Here is a 23,202-nt window from a genome sequence, read left to right on the forward strand (position 1 = left end):
TCGTCTCTCCTCTCTCTCTCTCTCTCTCAACGCCGGTACCCCCACACACACACCCCCCCCACCCACCCCCTCTCTCTCTCTCTCAACGCGCCACTTCCGCAGCGGGTGAAACTGACGCAAACTGCGTCAGTCCGCTGCTGGCCCTTTCGGGAACGGAGATTAACGGCTTAAAAGAAGACCCCGACGCTGGAGTCATCCGCACCGCTTTTGCCCGCCGGTAATGGGCATTGCAGGTCTTCGGAGAATTTCGTCCCACGTTTTTTATTTTCGTGAGCATCGTTCACAGTTGACTAAATCACTCCATTTTGTTTCAGTTTGCATCATTGACCATGCTTTCTTGAGCCTCTACTAATGTACATTTGAAAATTACGTTTATTAAAAAGATTTGAGAAATCTTCATCTCAAATCACATGTTATTATTACCAGAAAAGAAATGAATCTCTAATTTTGGGAAGATGGTTTTTGTATCAAATTGGAGGGTTTTTCCACAACCAGCTTCTTGTTTAATGAGTTAACTTCACAATTCTCTGGTGAGAAAATATCTTGTTCTTTAGGACACTATTGCAAAGGCTCATTTTCTCTTTGTATGTGAAAATCTGTAGGCAGATTTAACATCAGTGGCAAGACATTATTTTCACTTTTTAATGAACCACCAACTTTAGGCTGGATTTTGCTGCCTTCATCCCAATTCCCCCATTTTATTCAAATAATTATTTTGAAGCCAGACTTTTCATCCGAAATCTTGCAGGTGACATGTAAGATTTCTTTCTTAATTTTTGAGTAGATTATAAGAGCAAACTAGAAATTGATGCTTATTACCAAGTAATACTCCATCTCCATTTTTTTAAGTGGTTGGTAAAACGTGCAATTGAGACCAGGGAAGAGATGGGAGATTATGTCCGATCCTTTTCAGTATCTCAATTTCAGAAAACCCATAGTCTACTTGAGGTGAGTTTCCCAGTATGTTTAAATTATCAAATATTGTTGTTAATGTGGAATGTACTTGTCGACAGGCAACTTCTGAAAATATTTGTATAAAGTTTGCAATTTACATTTTGATTCTTTCCAATGTAGCTCTGATAGTTGACTCGGAAATTGGAATACTAACAATTTTTGTAGACTGTTCAAACTAAATTGAATTTTGTGTCTTTAATAGATATATTGAGTTTATATATTGTTGCTTTTTTAATCCTAGTCACAAGATTAGATTGATTTGTCTTGTCTGAATAAAGCAAAATCTGGAGATGTTCAGCTTGGGTCTAAGGATAACCTTGTCACCGACAGTATTGCTTTGACCAGGAATTAAGTTGATCTTTGAAAAAGCACTGAATGCAACTAGCTACCTAGATATCCAAGATGTAGTTATGTTTAATTTGGGCATTCTATACTTGTTAAATGGAAGTGTTTAAACAAAAGCGCAGCAACAGTAATGCTAGGATATAGGAGTATCAACAATCAAAAGTTAAGATATTGAATGCTAAAAATCATAAATCATATTAATTTAAAAAAAAAAAAAAAATTTGGGAATTGTAGTTGTATAAGTTAACCGAAGGTTTAAGATATGGCAGGAGAAGCCAGACTCGTGTCATGCTCCTCGTGTGCGATGTGGGAGCTCAGGGACACGTCCACTGTCCCTGGCTCCTTCACGTGCAAAAGTGTGTCCAGTTGCAGCTCCTGTTAGACCACTTGGCGGCTCTGAAACTGCGGATGGACTCACTTTGGAGCATCCGCGATGCTGAGGACGTCGGATAGCACGTTTAGCGAGTTGGTCACACCGCAGGTGAAAGTTACTGAGGGAGATGGAAAATGGGTGACCAAAAGACAGAGCAAGAGTAGGAAGACAGTGCAGGTGTCCCCTGCGGTCATCTCCCTGCAAAACGGATATACCACTTGGATACTGTCGTGGTGCACATAGGCACCAACGATATAGGTGAAAAACGGGACGAGGTCCTACATGCTGAATTCAGGGAGTTTGAGTTAAACTAAAAAGTAGGACATCAAAGGTAATAATTTCAGGACGGCTACCTGTGCCACGAGCTAGTCAGAGTAGGAATGTCAGGATAGATAGGATGAATGCGTGGCTCGAGATATGGTGCAAGAGGGAGATTTTCATTCATGGGGCATTGGAACCAGTTCTGGGGGAGGTTGGACCAGTACAAATCGGATGGTCTGCACCTGGGCAGGACTGGAACCGATGTCCATGCGGGAGTGTTTGTTAGAGCTGTTGGGGAGGGTTTCAACTAATGTGGCAGGGGGATGGGAACCAATGCAGGAAGTCGGAAGGTAGTAAAACAAGGACAGAAACAAAAGGCAGTAAGGGGGAAAGTGTAAGGCAGAGAAGCCAGAGTCAAAAATCAAAAAGGGTGACAGTACAAGGTACAGTGACTGATGGGAGCTCAGTGAATAGGCCCAGTAATACTAAAATGAATAAAACGGGAAGTAAAAACGTAAATGCGATGCGGCAGGTTGTTACGTGAAGATATGGGTTCAACAACAAGGATAACTAGGAGAAAAGTTAAGAGGAAATATAACTTGGGAGAGGTTACTGATCGAGGTGTTAATATTCAAAACAGAGGTAAAAAGGCCAACATAAGTGTACTTTACCTGAATACTCGTAGTATTCGGAATAAGTTAAATGAGTTGATGGCGCAAATCATCGTGAATTACTATGATTTAGTGGCCATTACTGAAACATGGTTAAAGGATGGTCACGACTGGGAGTTAAATATCCGAGGGTATCAAACTATTCGGAAGGACAGAGTGGATGGTAAGGGAGGTGATGTAGCTCTGTTATTTAAGGATGACATCCAGGCAATAGTAAGTGATGACATTGGTGCAATGGAGGATAAGGTTGAATCCATTTGGATGGAAATCAGGAATAGTAAGGTGAAAAAGTCACTAATAGGAGTAGTCTATAGGCCACCAAATAGTAACATTATGGTGGGGCAGGCAATAAACAAAGAAATAACAGATGCTTGTAGAAATGATACAGCAGTTATCATGGGGGATTTTAATCTACATGTCGATTGGTTGAACCAGGTCGATCAAGGCAGCCTCGAGGAGGAGTTTACAGAATGCATCCGCGATAGTTTCTTAGAACAGTATGTAATGGAACCTACGAGGGAACAAGCGGTCCTAGATCTGGTCCTGGGTAATGAGACAGGATTGATGATCTCATAGTTAGGGATTCTCTCGGAAGGAGCGATCACAATATGATGGAATTTAAAATACAGATGGAGGGTGAGACGGTAAAATCAAACACTAGTGTTTTGTGCTTAAACAAAGGAGATTACAATGGGATGAGAGAAGAGCCAGCTAAGGTAAACTGGGAGCAAAGACTTTATGGTGAAACAGTTGAGGAACAGTGGAGAACCTTCCAAGCGATTTTTCACAGTGCTTGGCAATGGTTTATACCAACAAAAAGGACGGTAGAAAGAGGGAAAATCGACCGGGGATATCGAAGGAAATAAGGGAGAGTATCAAATTGAAGGAAAAAGCATACAACGTGGCAAAGATTAGTGGGATACTAGAGGATTGGGAAATCTTTAGGGGGCAACAGAAAGCTACTAAGAAAGCTATAAAGAAGAGTAAGATAGATTGAGAGTAACCTTGCTCAGAATATAAAAACAGATAGTAAAAGTTTCTCCAAATATATAAAACAAAAAAGAGTGGCTAAGGTAAATATTGGTCCTTTAGAGGGTGAGAAGGGAGATTTAATAATGGGAGATGAGGAAATGGCTGAGGAACTGAACAGGTTTTTGGGTCGGTCTTCACAGTGGAAGACACAAATAACATGCCAGTGACAGATAGAAATGAGGCTATGACAGGTGAGGACCTTGATGATTTCTATCACTAAGGAGGTAGTGATGGGCAAGCTAATGGGGTTAAAGGTAGACAAGTCTCCTGGCCCTGATGGAATGCGTCCGAGAGTGCTAAAAGAGATGGCTAGGGAAATTGCAAATGCACTAGTGATAATTTACCAAAATTCACTAGACTCTGGGGTGATCCCAGCGGTTTGGAAATTGGCAAACGTGATACCACTGTTTAAAAAAAGGAGGTAGGCAGAAAGCGGGTAATTATAGGCAGCGAGCTTAACTTTGGTAGTAGAGAAGATGCTGGTATCTATCATCAAGGAAGAAATAGCGAGGTATCTGGATGGAAATTGTCCCATTGGGCAGACGCAGCATGGATTCATAAAGGGCAGGTCGGGCCTAACTAATTTAGTGGAATATTTTGATGGCGTTACCAGCGCGGTAGTTAATGGGGAGCCAATGGATGTGGTATGTCTGGTTTTCCAGAAAGCCTTTGACAAGGTGCCACACAAAAGGTTGCTGCATCAGATGAAGATGCATGGCATTAAGGGTAAAGAAGTAGCATGGATAGGGGATTGGTTAATTCATAGAAAGCAGAGTGGGGATTAATGGGTGTTTCTCTGGTTGGCAATCAGTAGCTAGTGGTGGTCCTCGGGGATCAGTGTTGGGCCCACAATTGTTCACAATTTACATGGACACATTGCACTTGGTCCCCAACTCCAAATCATCTAAGTTTGCAGACGACACTAAGATGAGTGGTAAAGCTTGGGTCACTGTCTGTGCGGAGTCTGCACATCCTCCCCGTGTGTGCGTGGGTTTCCTCCGGGTGCTCCGGTTTCCTCCCACAGTCCAAAGATGTGCAGGTTAGGTGGATTGGCCATGATAAATTGCCCTTCGTGTTGGGTGGGGTTACTGGGTTATGGGGATCGGGTGGAGGTGTTGACCTCGGGACGGTGCTCTTTCCAAGAGCCAGTGCAGACTCGATGGGCCAAGTGGCCTCCTTCTGCACTGTAAATTCTATGAAAACCAAAAAGTGCAGAGGATACCGGAAGTCTGCAGAGGGATTTGAATAGGTAAATGAATGGGCTAGGGTCTGGCAGATGGAATACAATGTTGACAGATGTGAGGTTATACATTTTGGTAGGAATAACAGCAAAAGGGATTATTATTTAAATGGTAAAATATTAAAACATGCTGCTGTGCAGAGAGACCTGGGTGTGCTAGTGCATGAGGTGCAAAACGTTGGTTTACAGGTAAAACAGGTGATTAAGAAGGCAAATGGAATTTTGTCCTTCATTGCTGGAGGGATGGAGTTCAAGACTAGGGAGCTTATGCTGCAATTGTATAAGGTGTTTGTGAGGCCACACCTGGAGTATTGTGTTCAGTTTTGGTGTCTCTACCTGAGAAAGGACGTACTGGCGCTGGAGGGTTTGCAGAGGAGATTCACTAGGTTAATCCTAGAGCTGAAGGGGTTGGATTACGAGGAGAGATTGACTAGACTGGGTTTTGTACTCGCTGGAATTTAGAAGGGTGAGGGAGAATATTATAAGAAACATATAAAATTATGAAGGGAATTGATAGGATCGATGCGGGCAGGTTGTTTCCACTGGCAGGTGAAAGCAGCACTAGCCTCAAAATAAGGGGAAGTAGATTTAGGACTGAGTTTAGGAGGACTTCTTCACCCAAAGGGTTGTGCATTTATGGAATTTCTTGCCCAGTGAAGCAGTTGAGGCTCCTTCATTACATGTTTTTAAGGTAAAGATAGATAGTTTTTTGAAGAATAAAGGGATTAAGGGTTATGGTGTTCGGGCCGGAAAGTGGAGCTGAGTCCACAAAAGATCAGCCATGATCTCATTGAATGGCGGAGCAAGCTCGAGGGGCCAGATGGCCTACTCCTAGTTCTTATGTTCTAATAGATGAGTGAGGATCTGAGAGATAAATTATTGAACCTATGTTTAATCAAGTACATGAACTTTTGAATAGTTATTTCATCCAGGCCTGTTGAGAGTTCCTCATCTGAGCATTCAGATTTGATGAAGGTTCTTAATCTGAAATGCAAGATTTATCTAAAAGATATCTAATTCGTGTGTGGCTTCAATATTTTTGCTCGTACATAAATTTACTTGGGAAAACTTATATTCACTGTTACGATATGGCAAGTGGTAATTGCAGTGTTAACCCAATCCCAAAGGGAGACTTAACTTGGCAAGCTATCACAATGATTTTTCATTTGTATTTTAATATAAAAACATCTGTGCTGAAATCAGAAACTCGAATAACACATTTTTAACGATTTTGAATAATAAATTAAAACATTTAAGAACAAGAAAATCTAAACACACAATTGTATTTATACAATTAAAATTGATTTCACAGAACATTAACCCATTCGACTAACAAACATCCCTCTAAGCAGCAGTCCCATAGATCTCTAATCTATTAAAATTCCAGTAATAGTAGGATAAGCTACCTGCTATTGCTCCAGGGAAGATCACAAGACGTTTACTCCACTTTTTGAGAATTCCAAAAATCTTTTAAACAACACCCTGCTTTTTGGAAACAATCGACCCTCTTCTAGGCTGTCTGCAAGCAGCACATTGTACCTCGTCACAGATCTTTTTTTTAGCACAGAGTACACCATAGGATTCTTACATGGCCACGCCCCTCAACACAACTCCGGACCTTTCCTTTAAATATGTTTTTCATCTTCAAAACCATTGTTCGCAATATCTCTCTGAACTTAACTGTCTTCAAAATATAAAAATCTTTCATTGCTTTCAATTGTCCCACTATTCGATCAAATACAACTTTATGGCCTTTCGCAAGTTTACTTGTATTTGAGTTGTAAACTCTATCTTGCCTCTATTTGAAATTCCACAGCTAAAAATCTAAATCCTCCCTTACCTACTAGTGCAAATTTCTACCCATGTGTTTACAAAGAACAATACAGCACAGGAACAGGCCCTTTGGCTCTCCAAGCCTGTACCGATCATGTGTCGTATCTAGACAAACCGGCTGTATCCTTCTATAGCCCGTCTGTTCATGTGCCTATCCAGATAAATCTTAACGGTCGCGAACATATCTGCCTCAATCACCTCACTTGGCACTGTATTCCAGGCCACCACCACCCTCTGTGTAAAATAAAATTTAAAAAATTTTCTTCGCACATCTCCACTGAAGCTATCCCCCTCACCTTCATAGAATTTACAGTGCAGAAGGAGGCCATTCGGCCCATCGAGTCTGCACCGGCTCTTGGAAAGAGCACCTAACCCAGTAACCCCACCCAACACTATGGGCAATTTTGGACACGAAGGGCAATTTATCATGGCCAATCCACCTAACCTGCACATCTTTGCACTGTGGGAGGAAACCGGAGCACCCGGAGGAAACCCACGCACACTGGGAGAACGTGCAGACTCCGCACAGACAGTGACCCAAGTCGGGAATCGAACCTGGGACCCTGGAGCTGTAAAATAATTCTGCTAACCACTATGCTACCGTGCTACCTTGAACTTGTGCCTCCTTGTAATTTTCAATTCCGCCTTGGGGGGGAAAAAGCCTCCCAACTGTTCACCCTACTCTTCCCCCTAATAATTTTATAAACATCTATCAGGTTGCCCCTCAGCCTTTGTCTCTACGGAGAACAATCCCAGTTTATTCAATCTCTCTTCATAGCAATATCCTCCATACCAGGCAACATCCTGGTTAACCTTTTCTGTACTCTCTCCAAAGCCTCCACATCCTTCTGGTAGTGTGGCGACCAGAATTGGACACAGTATTCCAAATGTGGCCTAACACCAATGCTCTTTATAACTGACATACTTTTTGCGCTTTTATACGCGATACCCCGTCCTATGAAGGCAAGCATGCCATGTGCCTTCTTTACCATTGTTTCCACCTGTGCTGCCACTTTTAAGGATCTGTGGACCTGCACGCCCAGATCTCTGTCTCTATGCTCCTGATGGTTCTGCCATTTATTTTATAGCTCCCACCTGAATTGGATCTACCAAAATGCATCACCTCGCATTTCGTCAAAACTGGAACGCCATTATAGTGGCGGTCATTTTCAAGACCGAGCTGTGACAAGATCCTTTCAAAGATCTTCCTAGAGATCATGACTTTTAAAAGGATTTGTACTTTCAGTTCTAACTGAAAGAATGACACAACACAATTGCACATTTTTAAACTTTTACTGAAACAAATGAATGAAAGCACTATTAACTAAATACTATTTTCTTTAGTCTTCTGTGAGTCCAGAAGTATTGTTTGAAAAAAGTGACTTGCAGTTGAAGCTTTTCATTTTGATTCATCGGGACAGTTGCAAGAATACCAAATTCGAAAGAAGCAACCAATCAGCAGCTGTTTCTCATGCAGTACAGATTGTTGCTCCCTTTAAATTTGGCTTTCTTGCAACCAACATGATGAGTTCAAGACAAAAAGCTTCAGCCTTTTATGTGATATTTTCTTTTTAGCAGCTTAATGATCTTCAGAGAGGTACACTCCTGTTTTACACTTGGCACAAACCACCCTCTTCGTGGAATTACGGTTCATAGTTGCTCCCAGCTTCCAATGGGTTCCCAAATTTCCATTTCAGAGTAGTAACTTGAGTGACCGTCGCCAGGCACTTTCCTCAATTTTTGAAGAGTTTCTTAAATCAATCTCCAGCAGTGAAGCCAGTTTTTATTGATTCTTGTTTCTCCCGTCCTGCCGGGACAAATCTGGAATTCATAGATTGGCACAAGATCCATCTCATCAACCTTCAGCCTCTTGCGTCGACTGCGGTAACTCACAAAGCCAAAACAACCCATTCTTTCTGTTGACCACACTAAGCTGCTGTGTGGCTGTAATTTTCATTTATTTGTAGGAAGGTCCTGATCTCAAAATGACTTCCAAATAAGAGAAGCACAAAAGAACACTTAGTTTAAAGTTTCAGATTTGCTTGTATAATTAGAAATAACTAGTAAACATTTTAAAATATTATGGCTAGAATTACTGCATTTCAATTTTCAATTTTTATTTGTAATAGGATGATGATTTCAAGCAACGGAAAGACAAAGCTATGAATGCAATTGTAGAAGTTTCTGTGAGTAAAGATTGTTAAGAGAACAGTTGATTACTATAATCTTTTAAAATTCCTAATTTCCGGTACTGTGAAAAATAGATTATGCAGCCAACATAGTTAACATATTTCTCTTTTGAATTTCAAAATTAATTCCTTAACTTTTTAAAATAAATTTAGAGTACCCAATTAATTTTTTCCAATTAAGGGGCAATTTAGCATGGCCAATCCACCTACCCTGCACATCATTTTGGGTTATGGGGGCGAAACCCATGCAAACACTGGGCGAATGTGAAAACTCCACACGGGCAGTGACCCAGAGCTGGGATCGAACCTGGGACCTCAGCGCCGTGAGGCAGTAGTGCTAACCACTGCGCCACCGTACCACCCATTCCTTAACTTTTTAAAATTCTACTTGATTATCGATTATCTTCACTCATGCATTTTTTGACTGAAATGTTAATATTGCCTAATCGTACTAGTAAAAAACAAAATAACTGCATACATTGTGTATTTTTTCAGTTGCTATTTATGTCTATTTATCTTTTGTCATGATTTGTATTCATGCTTTAAAGTGATTAGTTGATCACCCACTGAGTTACACTGAATCATTAGCGAGTACATTATTCAGACCAGGCAAAATGATTTGTACCTGGGCTGATGGGGAGGGACGAGGAGAGGCTATATTAGTGTGAAGAGGGGCCTAACTTCAGTATAACTATTTTTAAATACCCAGACTGAACTTCGTATGAGACTTTATGTAAACCCCCCCCCGGGGACCCCACAGGCAGCTAGTGCTATTTTTTAAAAGCACGTTTGTCTTCCTTTGCTGCGATTCTTTTGAACTCCAACAGTGGACCTGCTTCACTGCCTGGATCTCATCCAGTCTGAATCGGGAAGATTGGGCGAGACAGGCGCTGAAGAAATTGACCATAGGTAAGTGGGTATGGAATGGTGATCTTATGCTGATTGCCCTTCTGAGCAAGTTATGGCCCAATGCATTTTAACCAAAAAAATATTGCATGCTTTTAATAGTGTCGATTCACCTCGCTCCCTCCTCCACCACCAATGTGCAGTAGCAGCAGTGTGTACCATCTAAAGACACACTGCAGAAACTCACCAAGGCTCTTTAGACAGCATCTTCCAAACCCGTAACCTCTATCATCTTGAAGGACGACCACCACCACTTGGAACTTTCCATCTAAGGAACTCGCTATCCTGACTTGGAAATATCTTGCTTTTCCCTCACTGGCGCTGATCAAATTCCTGGAACTCCACTAACAGCACTGTCGATGTACCTACAGCTCATGCACTGCAGCAGTTCAAGAAGGTAGCATGCCACCACCTTCTCTTTTTATAGTTATATAAAGGGAAATTGGGTGGTGAAGAGCAATGTAGGCCCAATAAAAGCTGAAAATTGAGATATTCTCAATGATAATGGGTAAATGGCAGACAAGTTGAACAATTATTTATCCTCTTTTTCAACTGTAAATACTGAGGCAAACTTGCTGGAAGTCCCCAAATATAATAATAATGATAAGTACAACATCAGTAACTAGGAAATTAATTGAACTTAAGTGTGACTGACAAATCCCCAAGACCTGACAGTTTCCAGGTGTTAAAGGAAGTAGGGGAGAACATTGTAGCTGCCTTAACTATCATGTTTCAGAGTTCCCCAGATTCCGGTGTAGTACCACTGGATTGGAAAATTGCACATGTCACTTCACTTTTTAAGATGGGTGAAAGGGGAAACCAGGGAATTACAGATTGGTTAGCCTAACATCTTTGGTGGGAAAATTGTTTGAGTCTATAATCAGGAATGGGGTAACTGAATAGCTTGAAAAATGTTGGTAGATCAGCGAGAGCCAGAATGGATTTGGTGAAGGGAAGATCATGCCTGACTAATCTTGTTGAATTTTTTGAAGAGGTGGCTAAGGTAGTGACAGGGCAACATCTATGGAGGTTATTGAAATGGACTTCCAGAAAACATTTGCTTAGTACCACGTAAGAGACTTTTTAAAAAAAAAAAAACTCATTTATTCAAACTTGTATCAAAGTAGATTCCAAGCAAATAAACACCCCGGGAAACATTCTTCCCAACATCAACCATACAGTTGTGTACAGATTTCTCCCCCCCCCCCCCCCCCCCCCCCCCCCCGCTTGACGAACAGCTCCTCATACACGGTCGCAAACAGCCCCCACCTTTTCTCAAACTCACCTGCTGAGCCCCTTAACTCGTACTCTATCTTCTCTAACCACAGGAAGTCATACAGGTCACCCAACCATGCTGCTACCCCCCTGGTGGTGATGCCGACCGCCACTCCAACAACATTCGTAAGCGTGCAATCAGGGAGGCGAAGGCCAAGACATCTGCCTTCCTCCTCTCCATGAGCTCTGGCTTCTCTGAAAACCCCAAATATCACCACCAAAGCATTCGGGTCCACTCTCTACTCCACTATCCTAGCTAAGACTGTGATGTTGTCCCACCCAGAATTGTCCCAATTTTTCACAACCCCAAAACATGATTCGCTGGCCACCGCCCACACCTCGCATTCATCTGCTATCCCCTGAAAGAACCCACTCATTCTCACCCGAGTCAGATGAACCCTGTGCACCACCTTAAACTGTACCAGGCTCATCCTTGAACAAGAGAGGTCCCGTTTACCCTTCGCAGTGCCTCACTCCATACTCCCCAATTGATCTCCATTCTCAACTCCGCTACCCATTTCTCCTTGATCATCACCACCCGCTCGTCTCCCTGCTCCCCCAGCCACTTGTATATAATCCCCAATTCTTCCCTCCCCTTCCACATCCGGAAGCAGCAGTCGCTCCAGCAGGGTGTATGCCAGCAATCTAGGGAACCCCTTCTAGACATTTTGCGCAAAGTCCGTAACCTGTAGATACCTGAACTCACTACCCCTCGGCAGCTCTACCCACTCCCTTAGCTCCTTCAGACTGGCGAACCCTTCCTCCAAATACAAATCCCTCACCTTGATCAGACCCACTTCCCTCCACCTGCATACACTATCCACCCCCCTGGCTCAAACCCATGATTCTCGCACAGCGGCGTTGGCACTGACATCCCTTCCACCCTAAAATGCCTCCTTTGCTGATTCCATATCTTCACTGTGGACTGCACAACTACTCGGAGCCATTGGCAATGCTGCTGTCACCATATCCCTCAAACTAGACCCCTTACAAGATTCGTCCTCCATCCTAACCCACTCTGCCCCTTCTCCTTCCCACCACCGCCACACCTTGTCCACATTCGGCGCCCAATAATAATGAAGCAAGTTTGGCAATGCCAACCCCGCCCATACAAAGTCCGAGATGATTGTGTCCACTTTCCGATAAAAGGCCTTTGGTATAAAGATCAGGAGAGCCTGAAAGATAAACAAGAACCTCTGCAGAATATTCATTTTCACCACTTGGACCCTCCCCGCCAATGTTAAGTGCAGTGTATCCCACCTCTTAAGATCCTCCCTGGCCTCCTCTACCAGCTTCGTTAAGTTCCACTTATGGAGCACCATCCATTCCCTCGCTACCTGAATCCCCAAGTACCTAAACCTGTCCCTCGCAACCGTAAATGGCACCCCTGTAAATGATCCCGCTGTGCCAGCTCATTCACTGGAATACCTCGCTTTTCCCTACATTCAGCTTGTATCCAGAGAACCCTCCAAACCTTCCCAACAGGCCCATAATCCTTCCCATACACTCCAACTGATCCAAAACATGCAGCAAGAGGTCATCGGCATTGAGCGACACCTAATGCTCCCTCTGTCCCTGCATTATCCCCTACCACCCTGCCGACCCCCTGGGAGCCATCACCAGTGGCTCTATGGCCAGCACAAACAGCAGCGGCGACAGGGGACACCCCTGCCTCATACCCCTTTGTAAGTCAAAGCTTTGTGTGCTCATATCATTCATCCTCGCCCTCGCTCTTGGCAACCGCACCATGCCACAAATCCCGACCCAAACAGAAACCTTCCCAAAACTTTAAACAAGTACCGCCACTCCACCCGATCAAATGCTTTCTCTGCTTCCATGGGCACCACCACCTCTGGTACCAGAACTCTCTATGGATTCATCACCACATTCAACAGCCGTCTTATATTACTTGCGAGCTGCCTGCCCTTCACCAAGCCTGTTTGATCTTCTGCAACCACCCCCGGGACATAATCCTCCATCCTCCCCACCAACGACTTAGCCAGTAGTTTCACATCCATGTTCAATAGTGATATGGGTCCATATGACCCATATTCCACTGGATCCTTCCCTTTTTTGGGGATTAGTGTGATTACTGCTTGCTTCATCGTCTCCGGCAACTCCCCCTTCTCCACTACTTCATTAAATGCGCCCAACAGATGTGATGCCAGGTCCGCCGCAAATTCCGTATAAACTTCTGCCGGGTACCCATCCGGCCCAGGGGCCTTCCCTGACTTAATACCCCTGATACTATCCAGCATCTACCTCAGCCCCAGAGGCTCCGCCAACGCCTGCCTCTGCTTCCTCCGCCTGGGGAAATTCCAGCCCGTTCAGTAACCACCCCATGTCCCCCTCCTCTCCTCATGGGTCAGCCTCATAAAGTCCCTGGTAAATACTCTCTAAATGCCTCATTTATCTTTCCTGGCTCTGACACCACATCCCCAGCCCCAGTTCAATATTTCCCTATATACAGCCTGCCTCCGCAGCTGGTGCGCCAGCATGTGGCTCGCCTTCTCCCCATACTCGTATTGCACTCCTCTTGCCCGATGCAGTTGCCCTACTGCCCTCCCGGTTGTCAGCCTATCAAATTGCCCCTGCAACGTTTTCCTCCTCGCCAATCCCTCCACGGTGGGCACCCTCGAATATTCCCTGTCCACCTCCACTATCTCGCTCACTATATGGTCATGTTCCGCCCTCCTTTCCTTATTCGCACGAACCGTAAATGAGACTTTCTCCTCAGACCACTACCTTCAGTGCTTCCCAAAAAATGTCTGCCGACATCTCCCCAATCTGATTGAACTCCACGTAATCCCGAATCGCCAACCGCACCTTATCACAAAAACCACGATCCGCCAACAACCCCGAGTCAAATCTCCACCCCGGCCTCTGCTCTCATCCCGTACTGAACCGAATATCCAGCCAGTGGGGTGCATGGTCCGAGATAACTATCCCCACATACTCTGCCCCCTCCACCCCACCCAAAATCTCCTGATTCACTACAAAGTAATCAATCCTCGAATACACCTTGTAGATGTGTGAAAAGAAGGGATACTCCCTTCGCTCTGGGTTCTGATAGCGCCATGGATCCATCATACCCATCCTCTCCATAAATCCCCCCAGCTGCCTTGCCATTCGTACCCTACCCATGAAATGAAAAATGAAAATCGCTTATTGTCACGAGTAGGCTTCAATGAAGTTACTGTGAAAAGCCCCTAGTCGCCACATTCCGGCGCCACATTCCATCGACCTGGGGCTCGACCTATCCACCCTCTGCTCAGGACACAGTTTTAAAATCTCCTCCCATGATCAAGTGGTACGTGGCCAAATCCGGGATTGCTGCCAGCAACCCCCTCCTAAAACCCACATCATCCCAATTTGGGGCATACACATCTACCAGTGCCCCTTCCAATACCCCACTCGCAATCTCCTACCTGGATCCCTCACCTCCTTCGCACTCGTAAATCCCATTGTTTTGCTCATTAAAATCGCCCCACCCCTCTATTTCAAATCAAACCCAGAGTTAAAAAAACCTGCCCGACCCACCCCTTCCTTAACCTACCCTGATCCTTCACACTGAGGTGTGGTTCTTGCAAAAAGACAACCCCCGCTTTCAAGCTCCTGAGGTGCGCGAACACCCGGGACCTTTTAACCGGCCCATTCAGTCCCCGGACGTTCCACGTTACCAATTTTACCGGAGGCTTACGCCTCCGATCCCCTCTACCGTCTGTCATCTTTCCCACTTAACTCCTGCGCCTTTAATTCCACTCTGTACCTAGCCCATCCCAGGTGGCCCCTTTCTTCGCCCTCAACCATGTCATCCCTCACCCCCTGCCGCGTCGCAGAAACCCCCCTTCTCCCCCCCCCACCACCACCACCACCTCATTCCCGTTCACCAGCATAACCTGCTAGTGTGGCTGCCCCTGCCCAAAGGCACATCCTAATGACCCCCCTAACTCCTCAGCTCAAAGAAGGCGGCCTCCTGCTGGCCTTGCCCTCCCCCCACCCAAACAAGGACTTCTCCTGAACTCCAGGTAGCCTTCTCCGAAAGGAAACAAACAGATGTTAAACACAAACAGTCCCATAAAACAGGAGGGGGGATGAGAACATCTATCCCCACATAAACTTTTCAACCCTACAACTCCTTACAATCTCAACATTGAACAGAAATTCCCCCCCACAAAAATCCCCCAATCCCTACACCCACTTTAAACATGCTCCCAACCATTACATCATGCCAGCACCCCGGTTCCAAAGCATTGTCCACTCAGTTCTCCCTCAGTTTATGCTCCTTAATGAAGTCTTCGGCCGCTTCTGGGGTCTCGAAATAATACTCCCGGCCGCCAAACGTCATCCATAATTTCACCGGTAGAGCACACCAAACCTAATCTGCCACCCGTACAGCACCGCCTTGGCCTTGTTGAAACCTGCCCGCCGTTTTTCCAACTCTGCTCCGATGTCCTGATAAATCCAGATGTTATTTCCCTCCAAATCGCAGCTACGCTTCTCCCTGGCCCACCGTAGAATTTTCTCTTTCTCCACAAATTTATGGAGTCTCACGATCATTGCCCACGGCGGCTCCCCAGCTCTAGGCTTTTGCCTCCGAGACCTATGCGCTCGGTCCACTTCAGGTGCCTTATCTAGCACCCCTTCTGCCACCAGTCCTGCCAGCATCCTTGTGGCACTCGCACCTTCCACTCCTTCAGGCAGGCCCACTATTCGCAGGTTCTGTCTTCTCGAGGTATTCTCCTCCTCCACCTTTGCCCTCAGCGTTTTACAAAGGTCTCCTAGGAGCCCCACCTCCGCCTCCAGAGCCACCACACGATCGCTGTGGTCCGAGATCACTCCTTCAATCTCCCGAATCTGTGACCCCTGCACCTCTCCATCCGCACCAAAGTACTCTTCGGGGTGCCACAGCTTCTACAATAGCCTTTGCATGATCCTCATGCATTTCTTTCCTCTGTTTATGGAATTCCACATTGATAGAAGTCATCAGTTCCTGTATCTGAGGCCTTGCAGCTTACCCCTCCCCCACCTGCATGCTGGAAGAGACTGTCTGTGAAGCACAAGACTGTTTTAACTTTCCAGCCAAACCTCTCATTGTTTTCTACCGGCTCCGGTGATCAGAAGATCAGAGGACTACTCTTAACATTCACCTATACCTTTTCATCAAAATTCCACCTGGATCTGGGTAAAAAGAGCCCTTTTCTGTGACTTTGAACAGAACAGCCCTTTATGTGACCAGTCACTCCCATGGTCACAAGCGGAAGTGCACGTAAGAGACTATTAACTAAGATGGAGACCAATTGAGTTGAGGGCAAATTGGTTGAGTAGCAGGGGACAGAGAGTGGTGATAATGGGTAATTACTCTTTTTTTAAAAAATAATTTTTATCGAAATTTTTACAAAATACAAAATATAAACCTCTTAACTCTATTAACAAACAACCGCGGTAACACCCCATGAACAATACCCCCCCCCAGCTTCAAGAGCAAGTTCAAACAAAAGGAAAGAACAAAAACAAAAGAGCACCCAGACAACAAAAGGGAAAGAGATAGCACCCTCCACAAACCCATGTGCACAGTTCTCCCTCCCCCCAATCCTTATCCCCACCCCCCCCCCCCCCCCCCCCCCGGGTTGCTGCTGCTATCGGCCTATTTCCCTACCATTCCACCAGGAAGTCCAGAAAAGGCTGCCACCGCCTGAAAAACCCTTGTACTGATCCCCTCGGGGCAAATTTCACCCTCTCCAATTTAATGAACCCTGCCATATCAGAGAGGGCTCCCCGAGCACCTAGCACACCTGTCTTCTCCCCCGAAAAGCCTGCTCATCCTCGACCCAGTCATGTGGGCCCTATGCAGCACCTTGAACTGTATGAGGCTAAGCCTCGCACAGGAAGAGGAGGAATTCACTCTCTTCGGGGCATCCGCCCACGTCCCCTCCTCAATCTCCTCACCCAGCTCCTCTTCCCATTTACCCTTCAGTTCCTCCACCGAGGCCTCGTCTACCTCCTGCATTACCCGATATATGTCCGAAATCCTCCCTCCTCCGACCCACACCCCCGAGAGCACCCTGTCCCGTACCCCACGTGGGGGCAACAAGGGGAACCCCTCCATCTGCCGCCTGGCAAACGCCCTAACCTGCATGTACCGAAACATGTTCCCCGGGGGGGAGCCCAAACTTCCCCTCTAACTCCCCTAACTCGCGAACCTCCCCATCACAAACAGGTCCCTCAACCTCCTAACCCCTGCCCTGTGCCAGCCCACAAATCCGCCATCAATGCTCCCTGGGACAAACCGATGGTTCCCCCGTATCGGGGCCTCCATCGAGCCCCCCATTTCTCCCCTGTGCCGTCTCCATTGCCCCCAAAATTTGAGGGTAGCCGCCACCACCGGGCTCGTGGTATACCTCGTTAGAGGGAGCGGCAACGGCGCCGTTACTAGCGCCTCCAAGCTCGTGCCCACACAAGACGCCGCCTCCATCCTCTTCCATGCTGCCCCTTCCTCGTCCATTATCCACTTACGCACCATCGCTGTGTTGGCAGCCCAATAGTACCCATAGAGGTTGGGCAATGCCAGCCTCCCCCCTATCCCTGCCTCGTTCCAGGAACACTCTTCGAACCCTCGGAGTCCCATGCGCGCACACAAATCCCGTGATACTCCTGTTGACCCTCCTAAAAAAGGCCTTCGGGATAAGGATGGGGAGGCACTGGAACAGGAACAAAAACCTCGGGAGCACCGTCATCTTAACGGACTGCACCCTCCCCGCCAGTGACAGCGGTAATATATCCCACCTCTTAAACTCCTCCTCCATCTGCTCCACCAACCTTGTGAGGTTGAGCTTGTGCAGGGCCCCCCAGCTCCCCGCCACCTGGACCCCTAGGTACCTGAAGCTCTTCCCTGCCTGCTTCAATGGGAGCCTACCAATCCCCTCCTCTTGATCCCCCGGATGCACCACAAACACCTCACTCTTGCCCAGGTTCAACTTACACCCCGAGAAACCCCCGAATTCCCTAAGAATCCTCATCACCTCCGGCATCCCCCCCCCCCCAACTGGGTCCGCCACATACAGCAACAGGTCGTCCGCGTACAGCGACACTCTATGCTCCTCCCCACCCCGCACCAGGCCCCTCCAGTTCCCTGACTCCCTCAATGCCATGGCCAGGGGCTCAATCGCCAACGCGAAGAGCAAGGGGGACAGGAGGCACCCCGTCTCGTCCCCCGGTACAGCCGAAAGTACTCCGACCTCCTCCTATTTGTGGCTACACTCGCCATCGGGGCCTCGTAGAGCAGCCTCACCCACCGGATAAACCCCTCCCCAAACCTCTCCAACACCTCCCACAAATACTCCCACTCAACCCTATCGAAGGCCTTCTCCGCATCTAATGCCACCACTATCTCCGCCTCCCCTTCCACAGCCGGCATCATAATGACGTTGAGGAGCCTTCGTACGTTTGTGTTCAGCTGCCTTCCCTTCACAAACCCCGTCTGGTCCTCATGAATGACCCCAGGCACACAATCCTCTATTCTAGTGGCCAGAATCTTTGCCAGCAGCTGAGCATCGGCGTTCAGCCGCGAAATCGGCCTATATGATCCACACTGCAGAGGGTCCTTGTCCCGCTTCAGGATCAAGGAAATCAGCGCCCGTGACATAGTTGGGGCAGAGCCCCCCCCGCCTTGCCTCGTTAAAGGTCCGGACCAACAGGTCCAAATACTTTTTATAGAATTCTGCCGGAAACCCGTCCGGCCCCGGCGCCTTCCCCGACTGCATGCTCCCTATCCCTTTGACCACCTCCTCCAGCTCGATCGGCGCCCCTAGTCCCTCCACCTGCTCCTCTTCCACCCTCGGGAATCGCAGCTTGTCCAAGAAGCGCCCCATTCCACCCTCCTCCACCGGGGGTTCAGATCGGTACAGTTCCCCATAGAAGTCCCTGAAGACCCCATTGACATCTACCCCCCTCCGCACCACCTTCCCAGCTCTATCCATCACTCCCCAATCTCCCTGGCCGCGTCTCGCTTCCGGAGCTGGTGAGCCAGCATCCTGCTCGCCTTCTCCCCGTATTCATACACCGCCCCCTGTGCTTTCCTCCACTGAGCATCCGCCTTTCTGGTCGTCAGTAGGTCAAATCTGGCCTGAAGGCTACGCCTCTCCCCCAGCAATCCCTCCTCTGTTGCCTCCGCATATCATGGGTAATTACTCTTAATTGGCAGGTGGTGAGTAGTGGTGTACCACCAGGATTCTGTGTTGGGCTTCAATCATTTACATTATTCATTAATGACTTGGACGATTGCATAACGGGTCATATATCTAAATTCGCTGCTGATGCAAAGGTAGGTAGCATTATAGACAGCCTAGATGACAGCATAAAATTGCAAGGAGATATTGACAAACTAAGTGAATGAGCAAAATTGTGGCAGATGGAATTCAATGTAAACAAGTGTGAGGTTCTCCATTTTGGAACAAAAAAGGATAGAGCAGGATACTTTCTAAATGGAAAGAGGTTAGGTACAGTGGCTGTTCAAAGAGACTTTGAGGGGGGAGATTTGAGGGGTGTTGAGAAGCAGTTCCCTCAAAAGGTGGTAGAGATTTGGAACTCTCTCCCACAAACAGCAGTTGAAGCTAGACCAGTTGATTTTAAATCTGAGATGGATAGATTTTAGTTAAGCAAAAATATATTAAGGGATATGGGCCAACAGTAGGTATATGGAGTTAGGCCACAGAACAGCCATGATCTCATTAAATAGTGGGACAGGCTCAAGGGGCTGAATGGCTTACTCCTGTTTTGATGTTCCTATGTGATCTCAAGGGCAGTTAGGGGTGGGCAATGGTCAGCAAAACTTGCATCAATGGCTTTACCTGGTCAGCAAAGCCCACATCCTTTTTGATGATTTTTTTTGAGAAGTCAAACACTTCATTCTGAAATAAGCCAAAAAACAAGTGCAGATATTCAAGTCCAACTGAAAGCTAATTCATTGGACAAAAAAGAGACCGGTGTATGGGCTGTTGGGAAGGTAGAGGAAGAGGAGGGATTGATAGCAAATGCACTGGAAGAGCAGCGAGTTGAGGTGAGAAATGGAACAAGAGATTTATCCCCCAGAAGTTCTATTTCTGGAGTGCTCCAACTGTCTGAAGAAGTAATCACATTTAGAGACTTAAATAATGTAAATACATTAATTTAATTTATTTTAATGCTGAATCAGAAGTAACTGCCTTTTAAAGGCAAAAAATGCGATGTTTGATTTACTGTTGGCTTCAACGTGTTGGGCTAGTACTCCTTTTATGGTTTGCATTGAAAGAATATTTTTCTGATGAGTGATTGCTGACTTTACCCAGCTTTACCCAATTTAATCTCCCAAAGTACAATGTGAACTTTTTCTCTGCCTGCTAAATCGCCACCAAAATAAAATTATAAAACTGATATTCAATTTACTTTCTGTAGCATGTTGTTGTCATAGAATACTTCAGTTTCCTTTCCACTTTCAATTCTGTTCCTAGCTACAGTTTTAATCTGGCATTCTCCTCAGTGAACACAGCATTACACACTGCTACAGTTTCAGTGCAGGATACTATCTTGTACATCTACATCTGAGCATTGCTTTTGGCGTTGAATTGTCGAAGAAAATTAGTTTGCAATTTTTTTTAAAAGTGGTTAAAATAAACACACATTGCTAAAATATTGCATGCAAATTACAGTGCCGCCTCCAGAGATAGATTTTTTTTCCATTAATTTGGAATTTTGGGAGCAGACTGAAATTTGCCACGTGCATTTCAGTTGTAATTACATACCTCATTGTTGGTAACTCCTCATTGCAATATTTTTCTTGAATCTGAAAAATTGAAGCTAAGGTTTCAATTTGCCCTTTCTCAACCACTTAATATTGAGGGTTAACTACATAAAAGTCCTTCCACTTGCCATTTGCACACTTTTTAAAAAAAAACTCAACCTTCCACAGTTGTTTAATTGTCCAACACCTGCCACTGGATAAGCATAATATTGGGAGGATAATAGCCATGCCCTTTGGTCCCTGTCGCAACTCTTGTTTATATCCACCAACTCTATCCCTCTCACTGGCAAATATTTTAGGGCTACACCAGACTGCTTGCAACCTAGTGTTGTATCTGACCGGGTGGTGAAGCTCTGACCACATCCATGGCATCACTAAGATTACTTCCTTCCCCTATATAATATTGCCTGACTGTTCCCGAACCTCAGCTCATCAACTGAATCCTCATTCATGTTTTTGTTACCTCTAAATTTGACCATTTGAACACACTGGCCTACCTCCCATCTTCCACCCTCCATAAAAGATTGCCCAATCTGTTACACTTATCCTTATTCGCACCCAAGTTTCATTGTCAATGTCTTGAATTTAAAATTCTCATCCTTCAACTCCTACTTCTTTTTTGACCAAATGTTTGGCCATCCACCCTAATATCCCTTTGTGTTTCTGTCTCAACTTTTTCTTAAAACTCCTGTTAAGTGCCTTGACATGTTTTAGTATGTTGAAGACGCATAGCATGTTGTTTTAAGAGTAGACTGCGTATTCACCAGAATGTTGAATTATTTTGCTTTCAAAGGATGTTTATAAACCACAGCGCAAGTACAAACGATTGGTTGCAGCAGGAGAATTGGTGGATGAAGAATCCAGAGTCCATTCTACCCTGTTGGAATTTGGCCGGTATGTTGAAGAACATAAAATAACCTAATTTTAGTGTTAAATGACAGGTAAGACAGTTTGGTATATTTACAGTTAATTTCTGCCCTATATTTAGAACAGTTGCAACTCCAGGTATCAAAATGACAATGATGAGCAATGTGATTACTTGTACCTTTTTAAAAAAAAAATCTAAGTAGTGCTATCATTTCATGAATATGAACAAGATGGATAGACACATGAGCTGTAACCAACGGCAAAGTGGGGGGGGGGGGGGGGGGGGAATGTTACTTTTTTTTTAATGGGACCCTATATTAATTGCCATGTAAATGTAGAAGGAGACGCATGTGACCAAAGTCCTATGGTCTGGAGTTATCAGAATCTATAACTCGGCAGATAAAATAATGGATAACCTTGCTTCAGTATCAGAAAACGTAGTCCCTGTCACAACCATGTACCAAAGCTAGAAAGTTTCATTTGTGTAGTGTCACAATCTTAGTGTGGTAAAACTCTGTTCACAGAAATTAACTTTTTTATTAACTGTAGTCACTTCTGTAACATGATTATATACAGCAATCTATTTGTAAAGTGCAATCCCACATGCAACAATTTACCTCTGGCTCCCATAAGCCACATCTTTCAGAGCGCATTGGTAATCGATAAATCAAGCCAAAGCCAGTTGGGTATCCTCATTCCCACAGGTGCAGAAAACTTGCTGTATTATGTTGAGCACCTTGCTGTTAAAGGAATGGTAAGCGAAGGTGGAATTCCGTTTTGTGGGCCACTTGCATCAGTATTGGGATAGAAAGGTGCTGTACTGTTGGGACTAAGGCTAAATACGGTGGTCACAAGGTCTTTGGTAAATGGGGGAGGGCTTGGGGAAGTCAATACAGTTTCAAAGACAAGTCACAGGACCAAGAGTAAATTCACAAATCCTAACTTAACCAGAAGCAAGTAAGGGTGAATAAAGCATATGGTCCACCTTAGAGCTCTATGTACAAGTACACAGTATAAGGAATAAATTAAATGAGCACCAGGCAAATTTCAAATTGGATATTATGATGTAGCCATTACTGAGAGATGGCCTTGAGATGGTCAGAACTAGAAACTTAATATGCCAGGTCATAAAGTTTATAGGATGGATAGAGAAATTGGTAGGAGGGGGAGTAGCCTTATTTTACTTTCCATTTAAGGTGCAATTTGGCGTGGCTGCACCTGCTCTGCACATCTTTGGGTAGTGGGGATGAGACCCACTCAGACACAGGGAGAATGTCCATGTAGAGTTTCTACATGGATAGTGATCCGGGGCTGGATCGAACCTAGGTCCTTGGCACCAAGAGGCAGCAGTGCTAACCACTGCACCACCATGCTGCCCCCGGGCGTAACCTTATTTTGGTGAGAGTGGATATAATGAGGGGAACTCATTCCATGCAGAACTTCTCGGTGTAACTGAGGAAAAGTAAAGGATCTAAAAC

General features: G+C 45.5%; 1 protein-coding gene across 2 annotated transcripts in view; it reads left to right on the forward strand.

Moving 5' to 3' along the window:
* Window positions 1–832: 832 nt before the first annotated feature.
* The window catches only part of ccdc93 (coiled-coil domain containing 93), a 76,896-nt gene continuing 54,526 nt past the window's right edge, over window positions 833–23,202 (forward strand). For both annotated transcript variants that reach the window (XM_038789838.1, XM_038789839.1), the window contains exons 1-3: window positions 833–948; window positions 8,840–8,895; window positions 21,651–21,751. In XM_038789838.1, coding sequence (XP_038645766.1) covers window positions 8,872–8,895; window positions 21,651–21,751 — 125 coding nt within the window. In that variant the 5' untranslated portion in view covers window positions 833–948; window positions 8,840–8,871. The remainder of the gene's footprint in view (window positions 949–8,839; window positions 8,896–21,650; window positions 21,752–23,202) is intronic.

Source organism: Scyliorhinus canicula, chromosome 2 (assembly GCF_902713615.1).
Source record: "Scyliorhinus canicula chromosome 2, sScyCan1.1, whole genome shotgun sequence".
Taxonomy (NCBI): Eukaryota; Metazoa; Chordata; class Chondrichthyes; order Carcharhiniformes; family Scyliorhinidae; genus Scyliorhinus; species Scyliorhinus canicula.